The sequence below is a fragment of the Mchenga conophoros genome, linkage group LG14 (assembly GCF_057382185.1).
Source record: "Mchenga conophoros isolate Kocher_MC1m ecotype Shallow Benthic linkage group LG14, M_conophoros_male_GT1.1, whole genome shotgun sequence".
NCBI classification, from domain to species: Eukaryota; Metazoa; Chordata; class Actinopteri; order Cichliformes; family Cichlidae; genus Mchenga; species Mchenga conophoros.
The window spans coordinates 34,745,658-34,772,361 of record NC_140539.1 but is presented as its reverse complement, the minus strand read 5'-3'; the positions used below and the strand labels follow the sequence as shown (position 1 = coordinate 34,772,361).

General features: G+C 37.4%; 1 protein-coding gene and 1 pseudogene across 2 annotated transcripts; one reads left to right on the top strand and one right to left on the bottom strand.

Moving 5' to 3' along the window:
• The first annotated feature begins 1,978 nt into the window (after window positions 1–1,978).
• On the top strand, window positions 1,979–6,488 carry LOC146560208 (cyclin-dependent kinase-like 1). Its single transcript, XM_085244140.1, has 10 exons — window positions 1,979–2,333; window positions 2,498–2,687; window positions 2,849–2,970; window positions 3,708–3,780; window positions 4,692–4,782; window positions 5,102–5,302; window positions 5,629–5,711; window positions 5,803–5,859; window positions 6,038–6,190; window positions 6,360–6,488. The coding sequence occupies exons 2-10, from the start codon at window positions 2,520–2,522 to the stop codon at window positions 6,453–6,455; spliced, it is 1,044 nt and encodes a 347-aa protein (XP_085100266.1). The 5' UTR covers window positions 1,979–2,333; window positions 2,498–2,519; the 3' UTR covers window positions 6,456–6,488.
• Window positions 6,489–6,522: 34 nt separating this feature from the next.
• On the bottom strand, window positions 6,523–25,011 carry LOC146560207 (cytochrome P450 2F2-like; annotated as a pseudogene). The gene is made up of 15 exons (XR_014888234.1): window positions 24,883–25,011; window positions 24,510–24,672; window positions 24,220–24,369; window positions 22,691–22,851; window positions 22,340–22,516; window positions 21,964–22,144; window positions 11,042–11,236; window positions 10,563–10,725; window positions 10,306–10,476; window positions 9,341–9,501; window positions 9,022–9,198; window positions 8,659–8,794; window positions 8,226–8,410; window positions 7,994–8,135; window positions 6,523–7,766 (listed from the first exon to the last, which is right to left on the bottom strand). The product of XR_014888234.1 is annotated as a cytochrome P450 2F2-like (transcript).
• Between the last annotated feature and the right edge of the window lie 1,693 nt (window positions 25,012–26,704).

The window sequence follows — 26,704 nt, the reverse complement described above, 5'->3', positions numbered from 1 at the left end:
TTCATACCTGTCACCACATAGCCCGCATGGCAGTAGCTCAAGGTGTCTGTGTGTCTCCGAGCACAAGAGTGCAACTTGGACTGCTTTCCCATCATTCACATTGAAGAGCTAAATGATTCTCTGTGTTATTCTGCTAAAGATCCCACACAGCTGTGGTAAACACTGAACTCTCTGAAAGAAGTGAGGTAAAAGATTCACAGTCAACAGAGAGAACAGATAGTATATGAATCATATCACCACATCAGATGTTGTAAGGTCTTACAAAGGTCTTTCCAACTGATGACAATATTGAGAACTGGCATGAAGTTTGCTCTGGGATTTGGTTTGGATAACAGCTTTTACTCTCAAAGCTGAGGTCATTCGTTTTTATGCTAAATGTTTTATAATAAATCATTGATGCTGACTGGGTGTTGTTGATTGTGTGATCTAAAACTTAATTAGAGGAAATTAATTTTAGCTGTCACAAGTCTTGGGGTTATTTTTGTACACTTTTCTAGCACTGGGTTGGACCTCATTTGCTTTCTGAATTGCCTTAATTCTTTATTGCGCAGATTCAACGAGGTACTGGAAGCATTCCTTAGAGGGTTTTGGCCCATATTTACATGATAACATCACACAGTTGCTGCAGCTTTGTTGGCTGCACATCCATGATGCAAATCTCCTGTTCCATCACATCCCAAACCTGCACTGTTGGATTAGGACGTGGGTATAGATCAGGGGTGGGCAACTCCAGGCCCCGAGGGCCGATGTCCTGCAGGTTTTAGATGTGTCCTTGATTCAACACAGCTGATTTAAATGGCTAAATGACCTCCTCAACATGTCTAGAAGTCTAGAAGAGGCCTGGTAATGAACTAATCACTTGATTTAGGTGTGTTGACCCATGGTGAGATCTAAAACCTGCAGGACACCAGCCCTCAAGGCCTGAAGTTGCCCACCCCTGGTATAGATGGATGGACATGGTGAAGGTTCTTACTTGAAGCAACAATTGTCAAGTAGGATGTGGTGTTTAAATTATGCTCAGTTCTTCTAAGGGGCATAACATGTCACAAGAAATAATCCCCACGCACTTTTACATCAGCAGCCTGACCCACTGATACAAGGCAGGATGGAACCATGCTTTCATGTTATATAAGCAGAATTCTGACCCTTCCACCTGCATGTTCCAGCAGAAATCAAGACTGGTGAGAACAGGCAATGTTTTTATAACTTTCCAATTGCAGAAAATTGTACCCTCATTTTCCTGCTCTTAGTCTACAGGACTAGCTCTAAGTGTAGTCTTCTGCAGCCCATCTGCTTCAAGGTTCAAGACATTGTGCATTCAGATTTGCTCTTATGCATACCTTGGTTGTGACAAGTGGTTATTTGAGTTACTGTTGCCTTTCCCAGAGAACTGTAGTATGTTGGATACCTTCTTTTTTTTTTTTTGGACCAGTCTTTGTAAACTCAGGGGATGGTTTTGTAGGAATATCCCAGCAAATTATCACTTTTTGAAATACTTTTTGAAATCAGGCCATTTGCCACCAGCAACCATGCTATGTTCAAAGGCACTTAAATAACGTTTCTTCTCCATTCTGATCCTCAATTTGAACTTCAACATATGAGATTTTACTTATGTCTCCATGCCTAAATGCAATGGATTGCTGCTAATCACATTAAAACTTGAGCAAGCACCTGAACAAGTGTGCCTAATAAAGTGGCCGAGGGTTGGGGGGGTTTTTTTGGGGGGGGGGGTTGTTAAGTTCCTTTTTGTATCTTCAATATGCAACAAAAATGTGCCATATAATACATATTTAAACTACTCATTAACTTTTTGCTACTACTTGCTTCTTCTCAGGCTAGTGTCACCTGTCTCCATAGTTACAACGAAAGTGTATACGTGCGTGTCTTACGCAGGCGGCTTTGTGAATTGATGTTCTGTGTTTGGGACGCATTTCTGCCCTTTTTGTGCATTTTGCCACAAGTAAGGTAAAAGGTGAGTTTATAGAAGTATTATTTCTGTGTCGACACGTTTCCGAGGCGTCGTTTTAAAGGGACACTGCGTTAAAAATGACTCGCACTGAGTTAGTGGACTGTGCCGATTGGAAATAATACCTGTTGGGTTACCAAGGTGGTGACGACGCATCGGGAGAGGAAACAGCAAATAGCAATGAAAGCGAGAAGGCGAGAGTCCTCTTTAGTGTGACATTAGTAAATTCAAGACCAAGGAGCCTGACAGGTAATACCAGAGATGGCTATTCTTTGTAGCTTTGCTGACGTTTGATGGACTCACTACTGACATAAAGACAGATTCTGGACCTGTGTGCCTCTCAGACGTTGAAAACGGTTACGTCTCCGTGAGTTAATTTTGTCCTCAAACACACATATCTTGCCCTGTGACTTTTATTTGGGCCCACCTTTAAAAAAATATCCCCAGTAATGAAAGATTGCAGTGAAAACTGATGAAGTATGGCACCGATAGCGATTTTAAATAAAATGGGGAACATTTATTTTTTGACAGGTGACAGTTTTCAGCTGCCATAATGGAGAAATACGAAAAGCTGTCCAAAATTGGTGAGGGTTCCTACGGTGTGGTGTTCAAATGCAGGCACAGAGATACTGGCCAAATAGTCGCCATCAAGAAGTTTGTGGAGTCTGAAGATGATCCAGTTATTAAGAAGATTGCATTGCGAGAAATACGTATGCTGAAGGTGAGAAGACATTAGTTCTGGTATCAAGTTTTCCACATGTCACACCACACGTGTACACTTGCACACACACACATGTGCATGCTACATGAATTGATGAAAGAAACTTGTCAGGCTGTGAAGCACTGACACTGAAGTGTCTGTGATGTGTGCTCATCTTTTAGCAACTCAAACACGTGAATTTGGTCAACCTGCTCGAGGTGTTCAGGAGGAAAAGGCGGCTCCACTTGGTGTTTGAGTTCTGTGAACAGACAGTCCTAAATGAGCTTGACAAACATCCCCGAGGGTAAGTCAAAGCAGCACAGGAACAGCATGTGACAAATTAACTTTTTAAAATATCTGTTCACTCTTTGCCAGTTTGGGATTAGTGGTTATGTTTGTTGTGGTAGAGCTGCTGAAGGGTAACATACTTGGAAATTCAAATAATCATTCCCTTCAACCTCCAGATGTGTTGATAAAGTAACATTATAACTAAGGAATTTAGGTTTAAGGAGTCATCTATTTGGCAAATAGTTTGCCAAAGAAGTATTTGGTATTTCTAACAGGAGAATGACAGAAGAAAGGAACAGGGTGAATTAGAAAGAGGGAGCAAGACTGTAGCTAAGAAATTCTGGTGACAGAAAATGCTGGCAGTAGAATGAGGGCGTAATAGGCAGTCTTAACATGAAGGATCAAAAAGTAGGAAAAAATAGCTCTTGTCTTTTCTCTGCACTTTGAGCAATGTATGGTCGCAAGCCAAGATTTCAGTTTAGCTTTTGTCACGTGAACTCACGTAAACCACAATGGCTATCTGTTGTCTTACCATTTTTCTTTTTCCCACGAGACTGTGCAGCAGAAACTCTAGCTGGTCTTGAAAACAAAGGCGCTGCTGCTTTTAAAGACAGGCCTAGGATTACCCGGGTGACCGCAGGGCCGAGTAAAACACCACTTCTTTTATTGAAATGACTGGAATGACAGATGAGGACATTGTAATTTGTAAATAGTTTGTCTGTTTTTCCTTCCTTTGTCTCTTGTGGTCTCTAGGGTACCTGAGGCTCAGCTGAAAAGTATAGTATGGCAGACTCTGCAGGCTGTCAGCTTCTGCCACAAACACAATGTCAGTATATTTTATTATATGTTGCACTTCATCTAAATGATTTGCATATATTTATCTGATGCAGGTGAGCACATGCCTTATTTTTGTTAAATTACTCATTGCTGTAATACTTCCTTTCCTCTGTACTGGTATTTGACTTAGTGGCAAATGACTTACTGTGGAGGATGGTTGACGCATTCCTTTTTATATTAATCAAACCAAGTCTTTATTGATTTGATTTATATAAAAATGCTGTTTTGTTGTTTTTTGGGGGGGGGGTTTGTGTTTTTTGTTTTTTACTCAGCAAAATCTCACGTATATAGTTATTTTATAAGTTAAATTATCTGATATCCGTAACATATTCATTTTTTAAATATATTTTTTCAGTGATTGTTATTTCCCAAACATTTATCTGTTTTTAAATGTTATATATTGCTCTTTATGATACACAGTTCTGCTTAATTCTGTAGCTAAATCTAACTACCGACTATATAAGCACCTTTTTGTGCATCATTGTAGCAAATATACTATTTCATAGTCATTTTTAATGTTCTCAAAGCTTTTATTGCAATGTTTGTTACACGTCATAATAGGTTCCCTTCTGAAATGTCAGTCTGTAAAACTAGTTGGTGCCTGTAGGGGGAGCAGTTCGCCTTATTGCTCCCTCCTATACACGCACACATACGCACACATATATATATATAGAGAGAGAGAGATAGACAAGCATAGGCAGTCTATCTGGTAAATAAAAAATAAAATAAACTCTTAGCCATACAGTATTAAGTTAAAAGTGTGACGGTTTCTAATCTCTTGCTCTTGTTCTTCCCCATTCATTTTTAATTTGCCAGCCTTAACATAAGCTTGTGGCTCTGACACAAAGAGACTGTATATCATGTTGCCTAAATCCCTGATAATGACTGTTTGTCTCACAGTGCATTCACCGTGATGTAAAGCCAGAGAACATCCTCCTCACTAAAACCGGAGTCATCAAGCTTTGTGACTTTGGCTTCGCCCGTATTCTGAGTAGGTCATTCAAGGAAGAGTGTTAATTTGTCTGTAATGACTTATTCAACACAGATCCTATATGTCAGCCCTGCTCATGGCCACCTCACTTTTAGAGTTCCAGTGAATGCATTGTACAGTGAAATGACACTGTACAGTCTCTCTTTACCCCTGCTGCGTAACGTTTCAGTGTCATGTTTCCATACATTAACATGTAATCTTTCACCATGTCTTGTAATCCCTCCCTCAATTATGTATGTGTTATTTAGTGTGCATTATTCAGTATATTAATGTTTATGTGTATAAGTTGTCACCATGTGTATTTGTGTTGGTATACTAGCGGGACCAGAGGATGACTATACAGACTATGTAGCAACCCGCTGGTACCGGGCTCCTGAGCTGCTGGTCGGGGATACTCAGTACGGGCCTCCTGTTGACGTGTGGGCTTTGGGCTGTGTCTTTGCCGAGCTCCTCAATGGGAACCCACTTTGGCCCGGGAAGTCTGACGTTGACCAGCTCTACCTCATCAGGAAAACTCTGGGTAGACTGAAGAGCTGTTTAAAACACTAATGACATCAGTAACATCAGCATAAATTTACATCTACAATCAGGAGAACTGTCTTCTGTCAGACAGTCTGGTAGCTTTTTTTTTTTTAACTAGAGAACTAGTTGCTCAAAATAGGAGCTGTTTCCTCTTATTTAGTTGCTTGAAATTTTTTCACAGTATTGTTAGCTCATTGCACCCATTGCATGCAAATTGCTATTTTGTGTGAACTGAGCCAAACTGGTTTAGGTCCGAACACACCCTCAGACAACAAGAAACTTTTCACAGACAGGCTGGGTTAATAATCAAATTTCTGACCGTAGGTGACCTGATCCCCCATCACCAGCAGGTCTTCCGCTCCAATGTTTTCTTCAGTGGAGTTAGCATTCCTGAGCCTGATACAATGGTATGAAAACTATTAAAACCAAATCTGTGTTCGTAATGAAGTCATAATGAATGGGGTTATATACTTTTTTTTTTTTTTTTTTTTGCTATAGGAACCTTTGGAAAAGCGCTTCCATGGAGTGTCTCCCCATGCCCTTCAGGTTATGAAGGTATATTTAGTGTAATACAGACTGGCTGATACAGCATCATGATTAATGCTACTGGACAATTTGTCAAAGACAATTTTTAACCAAATCAGTCCTTCAGGCCCAGCCAGTATAAGCGAGTCAGTTTTTGTCCACATATTTTGAAAAGCCTTTGCTTCATGCTAAGTCTCTGTGTTAACAGTCATCCCTGGTGATGGATCCTTCTTTGCGCCTGTCCTGTGAAGAGCTGCTAGAGCTGCCTTACTTCCAGGAGGAAGGAGGACTCAACTATGGCCGTGAGGGGGAGCGCCTAGGAAGACGACATGACAGAGGCTCCCGCCGCAGACAGGCTGGGGTCAGTGTGACACACAGGGGTTTAATCGTGCAAGAAAATGATCCAAAGCCCAAAGAGATTGTCCACACTGCTACAGCTACAAATGTCCTTAAACCAGTGAATGCAACTCTACACAGGCTGACAAGACATTATCCTAATACATTGTTTCCTTCTCTCTTTCACTCTCTAGGCTCAGTACCTCCCTCAGTTACCAAACAGTAACATCTCACCTGCACCAGAAGTCAAGAAACAAGTGAAGCAAAAATATCACCTGCCCAACATATAATAAATAAATTCATCTAGTGTTTAGTGGCTGAAATGTGTAAACGATGGAGTAAAGTTCTGCTTTGCGCAGTCATTTAAATAAGCTGATTTGAAGGAACATACGTTAATGTTGTGGTAAGTAAAATACGATTTTAATTCTGTGATTACTTATAGATATAAACGATATTCTTCATACAAAAAACAATAGTTTATATATTATGAGCTGAGATTAGGGCAAAGAATGCACAATCTGTTCGTATCATAGCTAAAGATACATCTACAAGATTGAAACAAATGTCTTGTAGTCACCACTGTGCCATTGCGAATTGGCTACAAGACTATACCGGTTTTCTGATACATCCAGTAATTACTAATCATACATTAAAATAGTTGAGCATTTTACCATATATAAGAGAAACAAATGCATCTATCTTCAGATTCTGTAAACATTGTTGATGTTGTTAATGTAAACCAAAAAAAGAGCATTTAGTACTGGATATTAGCCTGTATACTTGATGTTTAACTTCCTCACACAGTCTTAAGGTTTAATAAAAACCCACCACGAAAGCCAATACTTTAAATAATTTGATGGGTTCTTAATGTACTCCAGCCACTGTCTCAATGGCGATACCTAAGGTCAGATGCAGGCGTCCACTGTTACTCAGCCATCCACTGGAGTACGCATCGGCACACCAGCATCCTGACACATGGCTTGATTCATCACCTGACCTCAAACTTATCAAATTACAGATTTAACTCCTTGTTATATAGTTCAGTGATCTATGCTGTAGACAGACAGGGTTTACCATACACTATAAACAGCCCTACTTTTTTTTCCTGGTCAAAGCAACTTTTCACATAATGATTAATAAAATTTCCCATTCATCAATGAAATTACTTCATATGGATCTCTTCTCGTGGTTTATTGTATGATTTCTTTAAAAACAAGAGATTTCATGGAAAGATAGGTGGGAAAAGAAAATATACCACACAGAACAACATTGGATATGCTGTAAAGAAGATGATAGAATTTATATAGACAGAAAAACACACTGAAGCACGGGGCATGAAAATTGATTGTAACAGCTAGTGATATCAGTCTTAAAAGTTTAGAAGATTGAAAACCCAGACTATAGTTTAAATCAGCATTACTACCCGGGTGTTGCAATAATTGTGTATCTGCGAGGCACGTTGGCAAAGCCACTGTACTCAGGGCTGAGGTCTATGCTGTCAGGCCCGCCAGGGCAAGAGAAAGTGAAATGTTGCAGCAGTGACACCAGGAAGAGGAAAATCTCCATGCGAGCAAGAGACTCTCCAATGCAAGATCTCTTTCCTGGAAGAAGAGCATAAATAAGTCAATGAGAGAAACAATATACATCTAACTGTGATGGAAAAAAAGATTTTTATGATTCTTCTGTTCACAGAAAAAAATCTTAGAAATAGTTACTCAGAATATTCCAGGAAAGGGCATAATACCACAAAAATGTGTTAATAAAGTAGATCCAATGAGGAGCACATTTTCTAAAGGCGTGGAGGATAGAAGGAAATGTGCATCATTACCTGCAGAGAAGGGCAGAAATGCAGGGTTTTTCTTAAAGTTCCCATTGTTGTCCAGAAAGTGCTGGGGGTTAAAAGACCGTGGAGTTGCCTACCGTTTTTCATCTTTTAGCACAGAGTGCAACAAGGGAATAATTAGTGTATCCTGTTGAGAAAAGATGTTCAATCAGATGGGACATTTCTTATCTGGGAACATTCTGCATAAACAGCACTAAAATAGATTACATCAAAATACCTTGGGAATTGTGTAACCCCTGAAAGAAATGTCATGTAGTGCATAGTGAGGGATGCTCAAGGGGATAATATCTAGAAAACGTTGAATTTCATGGAGGACTGCGTCTGTATATGGAAGGGACTTCTTGTCTTCCATACAAGGGCAACGCTGTCCAACTAGAGTGTCAATTTCCTGCTGAATGGTCTCTTTGGAATGAGAAGAAAATTGCAACATAATTAGTGGAGAAAGCTCTAAAGTCAGTAGCAAATCAGCAAAAAATAAGATTAAATAAAGACTTTCAAATATTTTAGTGCTGCTTTACAAAGAATTTTGGAGTGAACAATTAACACAAATTACCAATTATAATGTCATTCAGTCTGAAGTTTTATTTATTTTTAAGAGAAGAAAATCATCAGAGCAAGTGTGTAGAATTTCATTTGCTTTCTGTTTCTACCTTGTATTTGGGGGTATTTGATCAGAACATTTAATGCATATCTGATAGTTGAGCTGGTGGTTTCAGTTCCTGCCAGATAAAGATTCAACACTGTTGACACCAAGTTGTCATAGTGGAACTGGCTTGTAGGAATGTGCTTTTCCAGAAAGTAAAAACAATTTTATCAGTTTAACAATACAACCTCAAGATTAAAATTAAAGACTTTAAAATGCACTTGCAGGGGAATACCAATGCAAAGGAATTGTCTTATAATAGGGGGCATGCACATTTGTAAAAGAGCAATTATCAGCAGTAAATAAAAGAAGCCTAAGTGAGGTAATTCACAAAGATTTAGTCTGGTTATTAAATTTAGTTCTGTCACACCTTATTGAGTCTTAGGAGGAAGCAGTCAATGTAATCTCTGGGTGAACTTGCGTCCAGTGTGTCCTGACGTTCTTGGATTTTATTCATAATAAATGCTCTCATCTCCTCAAGTTTGGCAAACACATTGTGATGTGAACCTGGCAACCACTCCATCAACCGTGGGAAGATATTATAGAGCTGTGATGAGAGAAACAAAAAAAGACTCGATTGCTGTGTTGCAATGTTGCTGAACTCTAGCTATTATTTGGGCACATTTGGTTTTTAATTGAATCACTCACCCGCCATGCCAGTTTCATGTTATTGTTACTTTAGCTTTTACCTGGCCCTGAGAACTGCTGCCAAATTTCAAGGTGTCTGAGATGATCTGCAGAAGGTATAGGAAGTGTTTATCATCATAACTGAAGCGCTGGCCAAACACCAAACAGCAGATAACATTGGACACGGTGCAGCTCAGGAAGAAGGTTGGATCAAAGGGTTTAGCTTAAAAAAAAGAAAAGAAAGAAAGACATTCATCAGTGTCACCCATGAAACAACAAACCGACACTAGTCAGGAGTCAACAATTTTCATTATAGTCCTTTTTTATTATTATCAAGAATTATATGAATACTTAAACAGTTGCAACAATGGCACTCAATCAAAAATATATGTTTATTTGTGTTAAATGCTTTTTTTAAGTTTAAGGTACATTTTTAAATGTTAACTAATTTTGTATTTTATTTGAAGCAGTAGGGCATGCAAAGATTAAAATTGTAGTATCAGTATTCTAACAGAGACATTACAAAAAGTCCCTGTGTAAGAAAACGCCTGCAGATGATAGGAAATTGTCTTTTGTTACTCAGTAATCCAGCAGAAAACTAAAGAGCATCATGACAACTGACACGTACAACAGCCCTGAGAAACTGTGAACTTTAAAATTTACTGATATTTACTGGGAATTGGGCTTACCAGCAGTCAAAATCGCATCAAAATATATGACACTGTTTTACCTGAGAGCTTTTAGGATGATGTAAAAATAGGCAACATTTACTTATATGTGTGCAAAAACAGATCCAAAAATTATGGTGTTTCTGGAGCAACTTTTGATTTATTTATAACTTGATAATCACATGATTTGTGACTGCAAATCACTTAGTGTTGGTCAAAAAACAAACAGCAAGTCACAATGGACATGGTGCAAAAGCTCAAATGTACAACATCATTTAGTTTAGTTTATTTTGAATGTGTGAATATTAGTTTATAACTCTGTATATGACAAACTGAACACACAAGACAAGCACAGTCACCTTTCCATATTCTACACCAACCATTCATCTTTTTAATGCAGCCCACCAGATGACTGCTCTCCTCCTGGATCCACTCTTCCATTCCTTTACATCCCATCCCAAAGTCTCTCAAAGTTGTCAGGGTAAACCTTTGTAGCTGTTGCCAACACTCTCCATTGCTAACACCCAAACCTTTTGAAAGGTAGAAGTAACGCATAGTTTCATAAACATGACCTTCACAAAAAAGACACATTGTAACATTAAATCCTCTATATTACCGTAGCCTTTGGAAGCTTTGAAAAGTAATGGGATAGGTCCTCGGCCAGAGAAGTCATCTGCTTGGTCCACCAGCGCCTCCTTCACAGCATCATACCCCAACAAAATCACTGTGCGTTGGGGGCCCAGATACATCATCATCACCGAGCCATATTTATCACTGAGCTGAAGGGTTAAATGGAAAAATGAGTGAGCTTATACAGACATACCAATCCCTGGGATCTTTAACACCAAAGCATAATCCTATGCCACAAGCAATGAAATATTTTGACAATCAGTTGAGGCTGATGTCTGTAAATAAATAAATAATGGTTTACTGGTATACTATAATGCTGTCTTACACAATAAAAATAACAATCAGCTTAGTGGTTTTTCCATAAGAATGCACAAAAACATGCACATACACACTGCAATCAAAACAGTCAGAACATTGTGTTAAACATTATGTGGGGGTTTATGTGTTAAGAAGTAATTCAGTCACCTTTAGCATAGTTTTGAATGGGTCCCTTTTGTCCATTTGCAGCACATTTCCGATGACAGGCAGGGCAGAGGGTCCGGGAGGTAAGGCAAGTTGCCTATGACTCTTGATGCTGAAAAGTTACAGTAACGTCAAGACAGCCCCTATTAAAATCAACGTGCCAGAAAACTCCATGATTTTCCAGGACAGAAACTCTTGCTGTTCCCTGGAGTTGAAATGGCTGAGAGATCAAAAGAGAACTAATTGAAATGCAGCCATTTACGCTGCTTGTCAGGCGCTGGTCAACCTTTTGCCTGGATTTCACGCTGTGCTGCAGAATGCTGTTGAGCAATATGCTCAGCCTTGTAGTCATACTTGAATCTGTCGGTTACATGTTTAATTTCAGATTGGTGTGAGAACAGTAAGTCCTGAAGGAAAACCCCTTTTTTATGCTTATGTTACTAAACACCCACATGAGAGCGAAGGAAATCAGCTCTGCAGAAAATGCCACTGTACTGCAAGGAATAACCTTTGTCTTAGAGACAGTGGCAGCAACATTTGCATTATTCCATAGTAAATACGAAGCACCTTTTTGTTTAGCCTCCAATCTGTCATATCATCTGGGTTTATTTGAAAAGGTTAAACAAACAGAAAAAAGAACAAGTTACATTAATAAATACAGACGTAATCAAATGATCAAATAATGAGTTTCAGTACAAGTATTAAATACTTTGTGGTTTGTGTTTAAAAAATAATTTTGTTTTTAGACTGGTAAAAATACGAGTTAGTATTTTCATTGAATAATTAAGAAATGTGAAAAAATGTAAACAACAAAAATGGGCCCAGTTGACATATGAAAAGTCAGCCCTTTACCGTATAATTGAGCTAACAACAAACACCTCTTTGTTAGACATAGTACTTCCAGTCATATTAAATTGAGTGGAGCATCAGCAAAGAGGCAGCAAGAAAATATAATTTTGTGGTATTAAATATTTATATACATGAGCTGTCTTATTTAAACTAGAAAAATTTGCATTTCCTGCGAAAATGCAGTGTGGATGCTTAAAGCTGAAGCTGTATGCAAAAAGTAGCTGAAAAAGCTGAAAAGTTGCAGAAATTGTAAAAACTTTGCAGAAGCAAAAGAAGTTTGCTAAAATGGAATAACTTAGCAGAACTGCAATATCTTAGAGGAAACATAATACTTGGCAGAAATACAATAGCATAGCAGAATTTAGCAGAAATATTGTAACTTACCAGAAACATGATAACTTCTCAAAAATACAAGAATTTAGGAGAAATAGTATAAGATAACAGAAAGAATATATTTAGCCAAAAATACTTAAACATTACAGAAACACTATGATTTAGAAAAATAGTACAACAGAGCAGAAATATTGTGATTTACCAGAGACACTGTGATGAACTATGAATATTGTAATTTTAAATTGAGACTATGTTTTAGCACAAATATTATAATTTGGCAGAAATACTATAATTTAGCAGAAATACTATATTAAGCACAAATCCTATAAAAAGCAGAAATGGTATGATTAAGCACAAATACTACATTTAGTAGAAATACTTTGTTTTAGCACAAATCCCATAAAAAGCAGAAATACTGTACTATGATTTAGTAGAAAAACTATAATTAATCAGAAATACTAAATTTAGCAGAAATACTATATTAAGCACAAATACTATGAAAAGCAGAAATAGTATGATTAAGCATAAATACTACATTTAGCAGAAATACTATATTAAGCACAAATCATATAAAAGCAGAAATAGTATATTAAGCACAAATCTTATAAAATAGCAGAAATAGTATGATTTAGCACAATAGTAATAAGTTAAACAGAAAAATTGGAAAAGCAAAATGGACAGCTGAAAAAATGCTGAACATGCTGAGGGTCCCTCAAATATACTTGTTAATTGACGAAAATCTGCAAAAAAATTTATTACAGCCACACAATCACAAATATGTACACATGAGGAAACACACATGCACAGAGAGACCCACACACAAGATCCAATTCAGTCAACCAGTCTAAATATATTGAATTTAAATCTTAGAATGAGATCATCCCATTAAAAGCCTTTCTCTCTCTCTCTCTCTCTCTCTCTCTGTCACACACACACACACACACACACACACACACACACACACACACAGGGAGAGAGAAGTAAGTTTCTAGGTCAGCCTGGGAGCTGGTGAATTTGAATCCACCAATCAGAGAGGCTGTGCACTTTTCCCCACCAAAACAGGTGCATCTTTTTACACACGCAGCAGCACAGAGAGACACAGGATTTTTGCAGTCTATTTCTCATAGTGAGGACTCCCCTCAAACAAATGACCGTAATTTCCTAACCGTAGGGGCTAGAGCGGTCATTCTTACACCGTTTTGTTCAGAAGAGATGGGGGAATCTTCAAGTGTTGACAATTTAATATTAAAATATGAATTTTTAGAGGTATATGACATGGATGACTTGTTGACTTAGAAGCCACGAATTCCCCAATATGCAAATTTGAATGCCTGAGACCACATATGTGATTGGCTGGCTGGGAAGCCGTGCAGGCCCTGATTTGTGGATTTGAATTCCTCAGCCCTCAGATATGATTGGCTGGCTTAGAAGCCATGAAGGCCCCAATATGCAAATTTGAATGCCTCAGGACACATATATGATTGGCTGGGAAGCCGTGCAGGCCCTGATTTGAAAATTTGAATTTCTCAGTCCTCACAGAGGATTGGCTGCCTGGGGACCTGGCAGAAATATATAGAAATACTATTATTAAGCATAAATACTACATTTAGTAGAAATACTATGTTTTAGCACAAATATTATAAAAAGAAGAAAAACTATAATTTAGCAGAAATACTATGTTTTAGCACAAATATTATAAAAAGAAGAAAAACTATAATTTAGCAGAAATACTATATTAAGCACAAATCCTATAAAAAGCAGAAATACTATAATTTAGAACAAATAGTATAAAAAGCAGAAATACTATAATTTAGCAGAAATACTATGTTAGGCACAAATCCTATAAAAAGCAGAAATACTATAATTTAGCAGAAATACTATGTTAGGCACAAATCCTATAAAAAGCAGAAATACTATAATTTAGCAGAAATACTATATTAGGCATAAATCCTATGAAAAGCAGAAATAGTATGATTTAGCAGAAATACTGTATTTAGCACAAGTACCGAAAAGTACCAGAAATACTATGATTTAGCAGAATAGTAATAACTTATTGAAACACAAATGCACAGAGGGACACACAAACACAGGCTCTAATCCAGTCAACCAGTCTAACTATGTTCAATTTAAATCCTACAATGACATGCTGTCAAATAAGGGCAGGGTCCTCTCTCCCCCACTAAACACACACACATACACACACACAAACACACACACACACACACACACACACACAGGGAGAGAGGACTAAGTTTCTAGGTCAGCCTGGGAGCTGCTGAATTTGAATCCACCAATCAGAGAGGCTGTTTACATTTTCCCGCCAAAACAGGTGCATCTTTTTACACACGCAGCACAGAGACATAGACCTGCTTCTTTCAGTTTATTTCACTTAGTGAGGATTCCCCTCAAACAAATGACCATAATTTCCTAACCATAGGGGCTAGAGCGGTCATTCTTACACCGTTTTGTTCAGAAGACATGGGGGAATCTTCAAGTGTTGACAATTTATCATTAAAATATGAATTTTTAGAGATATATGACATGGATGACTTGTTGACTTAGAAGCCACGAATTCCCCAATATGCAAATTTGAATACCTGGAGCCCACATACATGATTGGCTGGCTGGGAAGCTGTGCAGGCCCTGATTTGTGGATTTGAATTCCTCAGCCCTCAGATATGATTGGCTGGCTTAGAAGCCATGAAGGCCCCAATATGCAAATTTGAATGCCTCAGGACACATATATGATTGGCTGGGAAGCCGTGCAGGCCCTGATTTGAAAATTTGAATTTCTCAGTCCTCACAGAGGATTGGCTGCCTGGGGACCTGGCAGAAATATATAGAAATACTATGATTAAGCATAAATATTACATTTAGTAGAAATACTATGTTTTAGCACAAATACTATAAAAAGCAGAAATACTATAATTTAGCAGAAATACTATATTAAGCACAAATCCTATAAAAAGCAGAAATACTATATTAGGTACAAATCCTATAAAAAGCAGAAATACTATATTAGGCACAAATCCTATAAAAAGCAGAAATACTATATTAGGCACAAATAGTATAAAAAGCAGAAATACTATAATTTAGCAGAAATACTATGTTTGGCACAAATCCTATAAAAATAATAAATACTATAATTTAGCAGAAATACTATATTAGGCACAAATCTTATGAAAAGCAGAAATAGTATGATTTAGCAGAAATACTGTATTTAGCACAAGTACCGAAAAGTACCAGAAATACTATGATTTAGCAGAATAGTAATAACTTACAAAATTACAAATATGGAGGCATATTGAAACAGAAATGCACAGAGGGACACACAAACACAGGCTCTAATCCAGTCAACCAGTCTAACTATATTCAATTTAAATCCTACAATGACATGCTGCCAAATAAGGGCAGGGTCCTCTCTCTCCCACTAAACAAACAAACACACACACACACACACACACACACACACACACACACACACACACACACACACAGAGGGAGAGAGCTGCCGAATTTAAATCCACCAATCAGAGTGGCTGTTTACGTTTTCCCGCCAAAACAGGTGCATCTTTTTACACACGCAGCAGCACAGAGAGGCACAGGATTATTGCAGCCTATTTCTCATAGTGAGGACTCCCCTCAAACAAATGACCATAATTTCCTAACCGTAGGGGCTAGAGCGGTCATTCTTACACTGTTTTGTTCAGAAGAGATGGGGGAATCTTCCAGTGTTAACAATTTATCATTAAAATGTGAATTTTTAGAGATATATGACATGGATGACTTGTTGACTTAGAAGCCACGAATTCCCCAATATGCAAATATGAATGCCTGAGACCACATATATGATTGGCTGGCTGGGAAGCCGTGCAGGCCCTGATTTGTGGATTTGAATTCCTCAGCCCTCAGATATGATTGGCTGGCTTAGAAGCCATGAAGGCCCCAATATGCAAATTTGAATGCCTCAGGACACATATATGATTGGCTGGGAAGCCGTGCAGGCCCTGATTTGAAAATTTGAATTTCTCAGTCCTCACAGAGGATTGGCTGCCTGGGGACCTGGCAGAAATATATAGAAATACTATGATTAAGCATAAATACTACATTTAGTAGAAATACTATGTTTTAGCACAAATACTATAAAAAGCAGAAATACTATAATTTAGCAGAAATACTATATTAAGCACAAATCCTATAAAAAGCAGAAATAGGATGATTAAGCATAAACACTACATTTAGTAGAAATACTATGTTTGAGCAAAAATCCTATAAAAAGCAGAAATACTATATTAGGCACAAATCCCATAAAAAGCAGAAATAGTATGATTAAGCATAAATACTACATTTAGTAGAAATACTATGTTTTAGCACAAATAGTATAAAAAGCAGAAATATTGTAATTTAGCAGAAATACTATATTAGGCACAAATATTATAAAATAGCAGAAATAGTATTATTTAGCACAATAGTAATAAGTTAAACAGAAAAATTGGAAAAGCAAAATGGACAGCTGAAAGAATGCTGAACATGCTGAGGGTCCCTCAAATATACTTGTTAAATGAAAAAATCAGCAAAAAAATGCACAGGGAGAGAGAAGTAAGTTTCTAGGTCAGCCTGGGAGCTGCTGAATTTGAATCCACCAATCAGAGAGCCTGTGTACTTTTTCCCGCCAAAACATGTGCCTCTTTTTACACACGCAGCACAGAGAGGCACAGGATTATTGCAGCCTATTTCTCATAGTGAGGACTCCCCTCAAACAAATGACCATAATTTCCAAACCGTAGGGGCTAGAGCGGTCATTCTTACACCGTTTTGTTCAGAAGAGATGGGGGAATCTTCCAGTGTTTACAATTTATCATTAAAATATGAATTATTAAAGATATTTGACTTGTAATGCACCATAACTGAGTAGAGCGAAGCAAAAACTGCCTTGACTTGCCCTCAAACAACGCTTTCTAACTCGAAATCTATTTGGAGTATCGATATCATTCTTTCACCGTAAGAGACAGCAGGCTTTGGTGAACAATCATGGAAATTTTCAGGTCTCTGTGGAAATCCAACAAAAAGTTATGACGAGAGAAAAAAGTGGTTCATTTCCACAGTTTGAAATCTGAAGAAATCTGAGCGAAGGACGAATTTCCTACCCTCAAACAAGTCCAACTCATTTCAGAACGGTAATAGGTGAGAAAGAAATTCTTGAATTGTGAGCGTCAGGGGTGTCTGAAGATATTCGGGGACAAGCCTCATGTCTTAACTTTGCTTCGTTAAGGAGATATGACGATTCGAATATGCCTCTCATTACAGAAATCCAGCGGTGATTTTGAACAAGCTCTCCATTCACTTTATATGGAGAGTTTTCTGACCTTGTGTTAGTCTGAGGAGATTTGCAAAAATTCTATAAATCCCACAACAATGATGGTGACATTTTCTGAAAGCCAGCAAAAATACCTACGTTTTGATGTATAATTTGTGGAAGTTGAGTGAAAATTGAGCAAGTAGCAGGAAGTTGTTCGGACATGAAGTGAAAATTGCAAAACCTTCAGTGGCACACTGGAAGCCAAGAGCATAGCAACCATAACAACACATGTATTTTGTGAAAAATCACAATTTTGCAACTCAAAACTTTAAGAGGCATAAAAGTAAAACAGTAAAAGATTTGAAAAAGCTGAATCATACCTGAATAGCCCAATAATTTGTGAACATTTTAAAGTTTGAATGGTTGTTCTAGGTGAAAATATGAGGAAGTAGTTAAGTTTCAAAAACAAGCAAATTTTAGCAGAATTTCTGAAGTTTCCCATTCATTTCAATGGGACAAATTAAAGGAAAAAAGCTTAATATTTTAAAAAGTATAATAGTTAAAAATAGCAAAAATCGTAGCAGGAATTAGCAAAAATAGCTGAATAGTTTAAAATTTGAACGGTGAAAATCGGCTGAAAATTGTGGAAGTAGTTTAACGGCGAAAAGTGTACGGAAGCAACTAGAATAATAATAATAATAAAGAATAAAGAGAAACAGGAACTCAATAGTGTGGATGCTTAAAGCATCCACACAATTAGAGATGGACCGATCCGATATTACGTATCGGTATCGGTCCGATACTGACCTAAATTACTGGATCGGATATCAGAGAAAAATAAAAAATGTAATCGATCCATTAAATATCACGAAAGCACCTCACAAAACTTGCAACACGCCGTAACTCACCTCAGAACGTTAGCACGTCAGAGCAGTATGCATCACGTGATAGAGCGGCTGTGGCATGCGGGACCTGTCGGTGGTCTGGATAGCATTTGGAGCTTCGCTAGCAACCCAGCATTTCATCTCCGACAAAGTTATCCCCGAGAGAAGTAAAGCAAGTGTGTAAGTCCATCTCTGAATGTAAAGCATTCCTGCGTTAAGCTTAACAAGCGATATATGGAGCGACTGCCTCTCCTGCTGCTACTTCAATCATGAAACTGCTTAACGATCAGCTGATCGGCTTTTCTGTCGCGAGTCCGTCTCTCTAGTTTGTTTTTGGCCCACTTTGCACCAGAAAGAGTAAACCAGCGGCTGAACAACAGCAGCACGTTTAAGCTTGATCAGCTATTGTTAGAATGTATTTAATATTACTTTCTACTCCAGGATCTTTTTCTACGTAGCTGACGCTGGTAACTGTGCAGGGGCGGATCTAGCAAAGTTTAGCCAGGGGGGCCGATAGGGCATTAACAGGGAAAAGGGGGCACAAAGACATACTTTTCTTTCTTATTCTCATTTAAAATGTCGAGCTTTTAATAAATAATTATCTGACACCCAAAGTTTTAATTTGATGTAAAATGAATAGAAGTCAATTACTGTATATAGTAACTATTAAGTCTAATATATATACCCTAGTAAGCTATAGTACTTTTTCCCTTTGGGAAGGTACCATCTGTGCAGTCTGCAATTTTGTTGAAGAAAGATGTTGAATCTATTTAATATTTCTTGAAAAATAATTGATTTCTGTGCATTTTTTTTCACACTGCATCAAATTAAGGTTGATTACGTCAATTAAGCATCATGAGGTGGAGCGTGAGGGGTGGTTCCCTATTTTTTATTTATTTATTTTTGTTGTTGCTGGGAGTTGGAACCCTATTAGTTAGGTTGCTTAATATTTATGCTAAGTACTCTTTAAAATACCAGAATAGGGAGGATGGTGTAGGTTTAAGTTTATTAGATTGATCAGTATTGCTGAACTATGAAATATTTTTTTTTGCATACAGGTATAACAGAATAGCTTTAGTGTAGTTGTTGTTTTAAACTTGAGTATGAACTTATACAAAATGCAGCAAGATATTTAAAAAACAGTTTTGTTGATTAAAAAACACTATATCGGATTCATATCGGTATCGGCAGATATCCAAATTTATGATATCAGTATCGGTATCGGACATAAAAAAGTGGTATCGTGCCATCTCTAATTTAAATTACAATTTCCTCTCACAAGGAAATGCACAAGAGCAAGAACATTCACAGGAACACATTCAGCAGACAAAAACAATAGAAAAAGAAACAAGATTCCATTAAAAATTGTGGGCGATCGTGGCTCAAGAGTTGGCAGTTTGTCTTGTAATCGGAAGGTTGCCGGTTCGAGCCCCGGCTCGGACAGTCTCAGTCGTTGTGTTCTTGGGCAAGACACTTCACCCGTTGCCTACTGGTGGTGGTCAGAGGGCCCGGTGGCGCCAGTGTCCGGCAGCCTGGCCTCTGTCAGTGCGCCCCAGGGCGGCTGTGGCTACAATGTAGCTTGCCATCACCAGTGTGTGAATGGGTGGATGACTGAACGTGTAAAGTGCTTTGGGGTTCTTAGGGACTATGTGAAGTGCTATACAAATACAGGCCATTTACAAAAACACATAATAAAGGAATCTAGACTGACTGCGGTTTGTAGTTTGTACCTGAAGCCAGTTCTATCAGGTTTAGTTTGTACATCAAAGGTTAAGTATTACAGTTGTAGTAAATAAATGGAAGAACAGGGTCAAGTAGTTTAAATCCTTCTTTCTTCTTTATACAAGTGATGTCATTGATATCTGTCAATATTTTTTTCCTGTTTTTTTAAATTTTTGAATCAGTTACTGAATGTTCAATCAAGGTCTGCTATGAAGCTATGGTTATCAGTATTTTTAAGCCAAGAGTGAGCAAGAATAATATGGGTTCAGGTTAACAATATTTCTACTGGGTTTAATAGTATGTTCAAACATACAACCATACAAACAAGTAGCATTAGTCCAAGAATTAACCTTTGGAACAAATATCTTCTATGGAAGTGGTAGAGGACGTTGTGTTTATACATAAGCAGTGTCACTGCAGTGTTGCACAATTATGGATTTATTTAGATAACATAGAAGTTACATATTTAATTCTTTGATGACCGTAACAGAAAAGTTAAAAGTTATTCAGCTATGCCAAAGTTGTTTCTTCCTTAGAACTGTCTTGTTTTGTAGGCTAGAACTGGTGGATTCTCTTCCAGCCAAGATCCGGCTTTGCAGACAGCAAGCTGTCATAATGTCCTGAGAGGACAAATTGGTAACACTGCTTTGACACTCAAAATAGAGCCAAAATTCAAAATACTCACTTTATCTTTTTCCTCAAGTTTTGTGGTGTTGTGTTTTGAATTTTTATTTTTGTTCGGCCTTTGTGATTTTGGTTCCTCTCCCTGTCTGTCTCCCATTGTCAGGTTTCTGCCATGTTATGTTAAATGAGAGTTTTGTAATTGTTAAGTGTGTCTTTTGTTGTTCCCTATCTTACTTTGTCTGATGGTCCAAAATTATTATTTTTTTAAAGTCACGTGGTTAGCCAGGGGACTGAAAGAGTCTAATTTGAGCAGTTTGCAGTTCATCTAGTTGAAGGGTTATATTTATCTAATATCTAATGTTAAGTATCAACTGGATCATGAAATGCACCTTTAAATGGAAGAATAGATGACAGGTATTGTAGAAGCTTTGTGAATTAAGCTTCTACAATACTCACTTTTTTTGATTAAAGTCTTGTTATTAAGCAAATAATAAGTAATTATTGATATAACACAGTTACATATTACAAGTTAACTGCAGACTGCAGACATGGTGCTTCAGCAGCATGATGACAATGACAATGAAAAATGTCTTCATGGCGAAGACCAGAAATGAAGGTTTGACCATTTTGGGGATCGGCCCGAGTTTCGCCGTAATCGACAACAAAGTAAAGCTAGTTTTCGGCTACGAGCCCGACACGGAACCCGACGTATTATCCAGAGGTCCCTTTACTACATTTCGGAGCCGTGGACCTGTTTTATATACACGTGGAATAGTTTTCTATATGAGATTGCTGCAGAAAGTGCAGCCTTGCCTAATGTCCACCTTATATTAACCTCCTAAGACCCAAACTCTTTCATGGCATGCATTTTTAATTTCTCTTTCCTATTTGGGCAGATTGGGACCTGATGAATGTAAAAACAAAGAATTTCCAGATTTTATTTTATTTATTTTTTACATGATTTTTGTTTCTGAGAAAAATGAGATCCACATATGAGGACCCCAAAGCGCTTTACACAACCAGTCATCCACCCATTCACACACACATTCGCACACTGGTGATGGCAAGCTACATTGTAGCCACAGCCACCCTGGGGCGCACTGACAGTATTCAGAATACGTTACTCTCATTGAGTAACGTAACGGAATATGTTACAAAATACATTTTGGGGCATGTATTCTGTAATCTGTAGTGGAATATATTTTAAAAGTAACCTTCCCAACACTACAAGTTGGTAATATTTTTTGTGTATTCCTACCCTGTATTTTGGGGTGTTTAATCAGCACAGTGAGAGCTCAGGGTGTAGCTGGTGGTCTCTGTTCCAGCAACAAACAGATTCAATACAGTAGAAACCAAGTTGTTGTAGTTGAACTCACTTGAGGGATTGTCCTTTTCCTAAGGAGACAAATTAGGAAAATTTTTGTCTCAAAAGAAATTACAAAAAAAAAAACTAAATGCCTTTTCAGCAGCAGGCAACAGACCCACTTGAAATATAGTTTGAATAAATAATACATATTTGAATGCATCATCTCTACTGAAAAAGTCCTAAGTGTCCTTAACAAAGCAACTGATCCTTCAGTTCTTTCCAACCTGATTAATTCTGATGAGGAAGCAGTCAGTGTAGCCTCTGTGGGAGCTGGGGTCCAGGGTCTCTTTGTGCTCTTGGATTTCCCTCTTGATAAAATCTCTGGCCTCCTTTACATGTCCAAAAATAGTTTGGTGGTAGCCAGGAAGATGGTCCATGATCCAGGGAAAGATGTTGTACATCTTCCGGGGAAAAACAAAACAGCTTTATTTGTTTAAAGACGTGTGGAAACATGCAATAAATTTGATTGTGTATCAATTTTTTGGACAACACACTTCAGGTTTGTTGGTTTGGATGTAATAATGCAGAACTATTCAATCAGTATGTTTGTCTTTTTTTTTATTATGCCCACTGACCTGACCAAGAGGACTACTGTTAAACCTTGTGACCTTAGGCATGATGGTCAGAAGGTGCAGGAACTGCTTGTCTTCAAAACTGAAGCGTTCCCCAAAAACCAGGCAGCAGATCACATTAGAAATGGTGCTGCTTAACACAAATTGGGGGTCAAATGGTTTACCTGGAGAAAAAAGGAAAATAGTTGGAAATAGTTAGCAAAGTTACGAATTACAAATACAACTGTGTGAAATCTTTATTTAAATAAATCATCTCATTTAGCTTATAGTTTCTCTTTGAAGAAAGATTTGACAATGAGAAACAGTCTCAACCATCAACACAAGACAGCATTATGATTAACAAAAGAAAAATATCCACCTTAATCAATTGAAGTCAACTAAAGCTAATTATCATATGATGATAACATGAAGTTCAATAATGAAGTCATCTGTCTGGATTTCTGGGCTTTTCGACTGCAACTCTTTTCTTTTTCTCACTTCCGCTTTCCTGTTTTTAAATCGAATTCTTTCATCATCACAATGATTCAATAATTTGATTTGTTTTTCTATAAATTTCTAATAAAAAAGTCTCTATTCAATGTGCTTTAAATCACAGTGTGTTTCTGTCATTTTACCTTTCGAATTCCCCCTCAGCCATGTCCACTTTATCATTGTTGCTCATCCAAGACTCCAGCTGTGTTATTATTCCACCAGCATCGAGGCCCATAGGTATTGTGCTATTTTCTGCCATTGCTGAATTTCCACCCTTCTATATTAGAATCTACTTGCCAAACATGTTGTTGTACTTCACTGTCTGCTATGGAGTAAATACTTAATATTTGTTTTGGATTGTTTGTTTCTAGAATGTACTCCAGTAGTAATAGGGTGAACGTCTAACACAAGGAGCCACACACACACCTACAGCCCAGTTAGGATCAACAAATACACTGACACACATTTATTTGTACTGTGAGAGGACTCTGAGGCTGCAAACTCTTCACATAAAGTATATAACTGTAAATCAGCATGGGTAATTTAATCTTTTCCAAGCGCATCAGTCATGTCACAGCAAGCTGACGTTATAAATGATGCTTTAGTGTTTTAGCAGGATATGCAATACTTTATGTTTTCTATGCAAAGATTAAAGAGTTCAGACAAAACAGGATTTGTACATGAATTACAAAATCTGATAGTTGTAGACTTCGCCATATGTTACTAAATTATTTGATGTATTTTATCAAAATGTTAATGCGTGTTGTTGCATTTTGTTACATATTTAGTTTTGTTTCCCTAACCTCTCTTACTACTACAGCCTATTTCTTGTGCAGGCACAAATGAAGAGTTTTGTAGTGTTTCCAAGAAATGTTCTTGTTATTAAGTTTCCTTTTTTTCAAAGTGACAGTAACTTCTCAGGTAAATATTGAATTGAACATTTTTTGGTCATATTCAAGCTACTGTACTCGAAAAAGAGTGAAAGACTCGAGCAGTGATTGAGGGAAAAAGAAAAACAGCAGTCCTTTTTCAAATCCACCCTCAACATGTTGAAAACGCACCTTTAAATGTACGTATGTGAACCCTCAAGTGTTGGCTGACTTCTTGGATCCATTCTTCCATCCCCTTGCGTCCCATCCCAAAGTCTCTCAGGGTTGTGAGTGTGAAGCGTCGCAGCTGGCGCCAGCGCTTCCCATTACTGATTGCTAAACCTGAGAAGATGAAATGTCAAGATTAGGAAAACTTTTACACAAACTGTTATTTGAAATTTCTTTATTTTCATGTAAAGTTGATTTGGAGTCATGCCAAAGAAATCACTGGTCTTGAAAACTGATATATGGTGTCTTGTTACCATAACCATTGGTAGCTTTGAACAGAAATGGTACGGGCATTCTGCCTGTGAAGTCATCTGCCTGATCCACCAAGGCTTCTTTCACAGCATCATACCCCACCAGAACCACTGTCCGCTGCCAGCCCATGTACAGTGTCATCACAGGACCATAGGTTTCACTGAACTAAGACAAAGCTAAGAAGAAAAAAACCTTTTTTGTATTCATGCAACGTCAGCACGCAGCTAAAATAAAAATCCAGACAGTAATGGAGTGTGCTCTTGAGACTGAAGAAGTCACTTGGATGAGTGACGAAACGTTTCTCCCACAAAACGCTACGTCCAGATGAACAGAATCCACTTTTGGGGAGTGTGCCCTTGTTTATTCTTAAGTTACTGAACAATTTAACAATATGAAAAATCCTGGAGGTCCTGGAGGCAGGCGATACTTCCTTCTTTTTACACTAAACAGCCACAGCAGAGCTAAGATTAGCCCTGCCAAGATCACTGTGGCAGAAAACTCCATAATGTTGTATTTTGTATTTTTGTCCTTCCTTATATACCTACTTTCTCTCTGTGATTGGCTTCTGTAGCTAGTTTATATTTAACAGGGGTTTGGCTGGTTGGACACACATGACCAATGTGATGTTTTAATCTTGTGCACCTTAGCACACTTTTACCTTGTTAATGATGCTCATTGACAAAAAGATGTTGCAACATTTGATTTGAATAATAAAGTCAAAACATGTAAACCATCCTCATTTGACAGTCTACACTGCCCTCTACTGGAATCAAGATTTGGCCCACACACTGCTCTGGCACCTGTTTGAACATTTACACGCTGTCTGCAACAGCATACGTAACTATTATAAAATAGGTTCAGTTTCTAATACAAATCTGCTCTCTTACCAAACCAATCAACTCTGTGAAATGAATCCAAGCAATCCAATACTGTGCTTCACTCGTAGAAACATAAAATATGTTTACAGTGAATGCTGTTAAAGTAGTAAATACTTATGATCTAAATTTGAAAGGAACATTTCACAAAAATCTTTGTCAGACTTTATTTGGATTGTTTATTTTCTTTTTCATATGAAACTGGGTTTACCTGCTCAGCACTAAGGAGAAACATAGTGATTACAATTTAATGTTCAAGACTAGGTGTTTACATAAAAACATATGCTTTGTTGACAGGCCTAAAGTAATTTGTACTAGCTATTAGTTAACTTATAAGTGCAACACATACTGTTTATATTGCTTTTGCATTTGGTTTGGTTCCATTTTGAACCGAGTCAAGGAATCCCTCATAATGTGTCTATACCAAATTTTGAACTATGTATCAATTTAGAAAGCAGCAACAAGTTACCTGAAATTAGTAAATGCACTATTCATTTTTTTTTTTATTAATTTCAACACCATAAACAGAGATAATATATTTTTTAGATTTTACATCATTTATTTTGAAAAAAATGAAACCCACTAGTCATGTCATACTGCAAACAATGAGCATGACATTTGTAATTATTGATAGAAAACAGTTGTATATTAACATAAAGCCCTAAAATAAAGACATGGTGCTTCAGCATCATGATGACAATGCAAAAACAAGCAGATATGAAGGTTGACTTCAAAGAATAAAGCAATGTGCTTCTGGAAGAAGACAGATATCCTTCAATTCTATACTAGAGGATGACTAGTTTTTCTTAAGTTAATGGGGATTCTATTGGAGCACTCTACAAGTAGTAATAACAGGCTGCTCTGATGGTATGCTTTGACCATTTTCAATTCAATTCAATTCAATTTTCAATTCAATTTTATTTATACAGCCCCAAATCACAACAACAATCACCTCAAGACGCTTTATATTTTAAGGCAGACCCAGCAATAATATATACATAGAAAAACCCAAAAATTATATTGTGTTTTCAAATGATTAACTTTAGGTCTACCATGTCAGTACTTGTAAATGCTGTCAGTATTTACAGTATTGTCTTTAGCTTTGTCTGACATGACATAATGTTGCCTATGTGTTTACTTGGACATCCACTGGCTGTTTGGCACATAGGTCACTCAGTGTAACCTTTTTAAAGCTCCTCAATCATTAACATTTATTGATATTGTGACTGTTGGTGTTGTAATAGTGTGGTTACAATGAATATATTGATCCACTCTGGTGCAACAATTAACTGCTATTTGTTACAGTTAAAATTTTGTTTTAA

Coding starts and splice junctions, on each gene's coding strand:
- LOC146560208 (XM_085244140.1), top strand. CDS start 2,520: ATGGAGAAATACGAAAAGCTGTCCAAAATTGGTGAGGGTTCCTACGGT. Junction 5,712..5,802: donor TTCCTGAGCCTGATACAATG/GTATGAAAACTA, acceptor TTTTTGCTATAG/GAACCTTTGGAAAAGCGCTT. Junction 5,860..6,037: donor ATGCCCTTCAGGTTATGAAG/GTATATTTAGTG, acceptor CTGTGTTAACAG/TCATCCCTGGTGATGGATCC.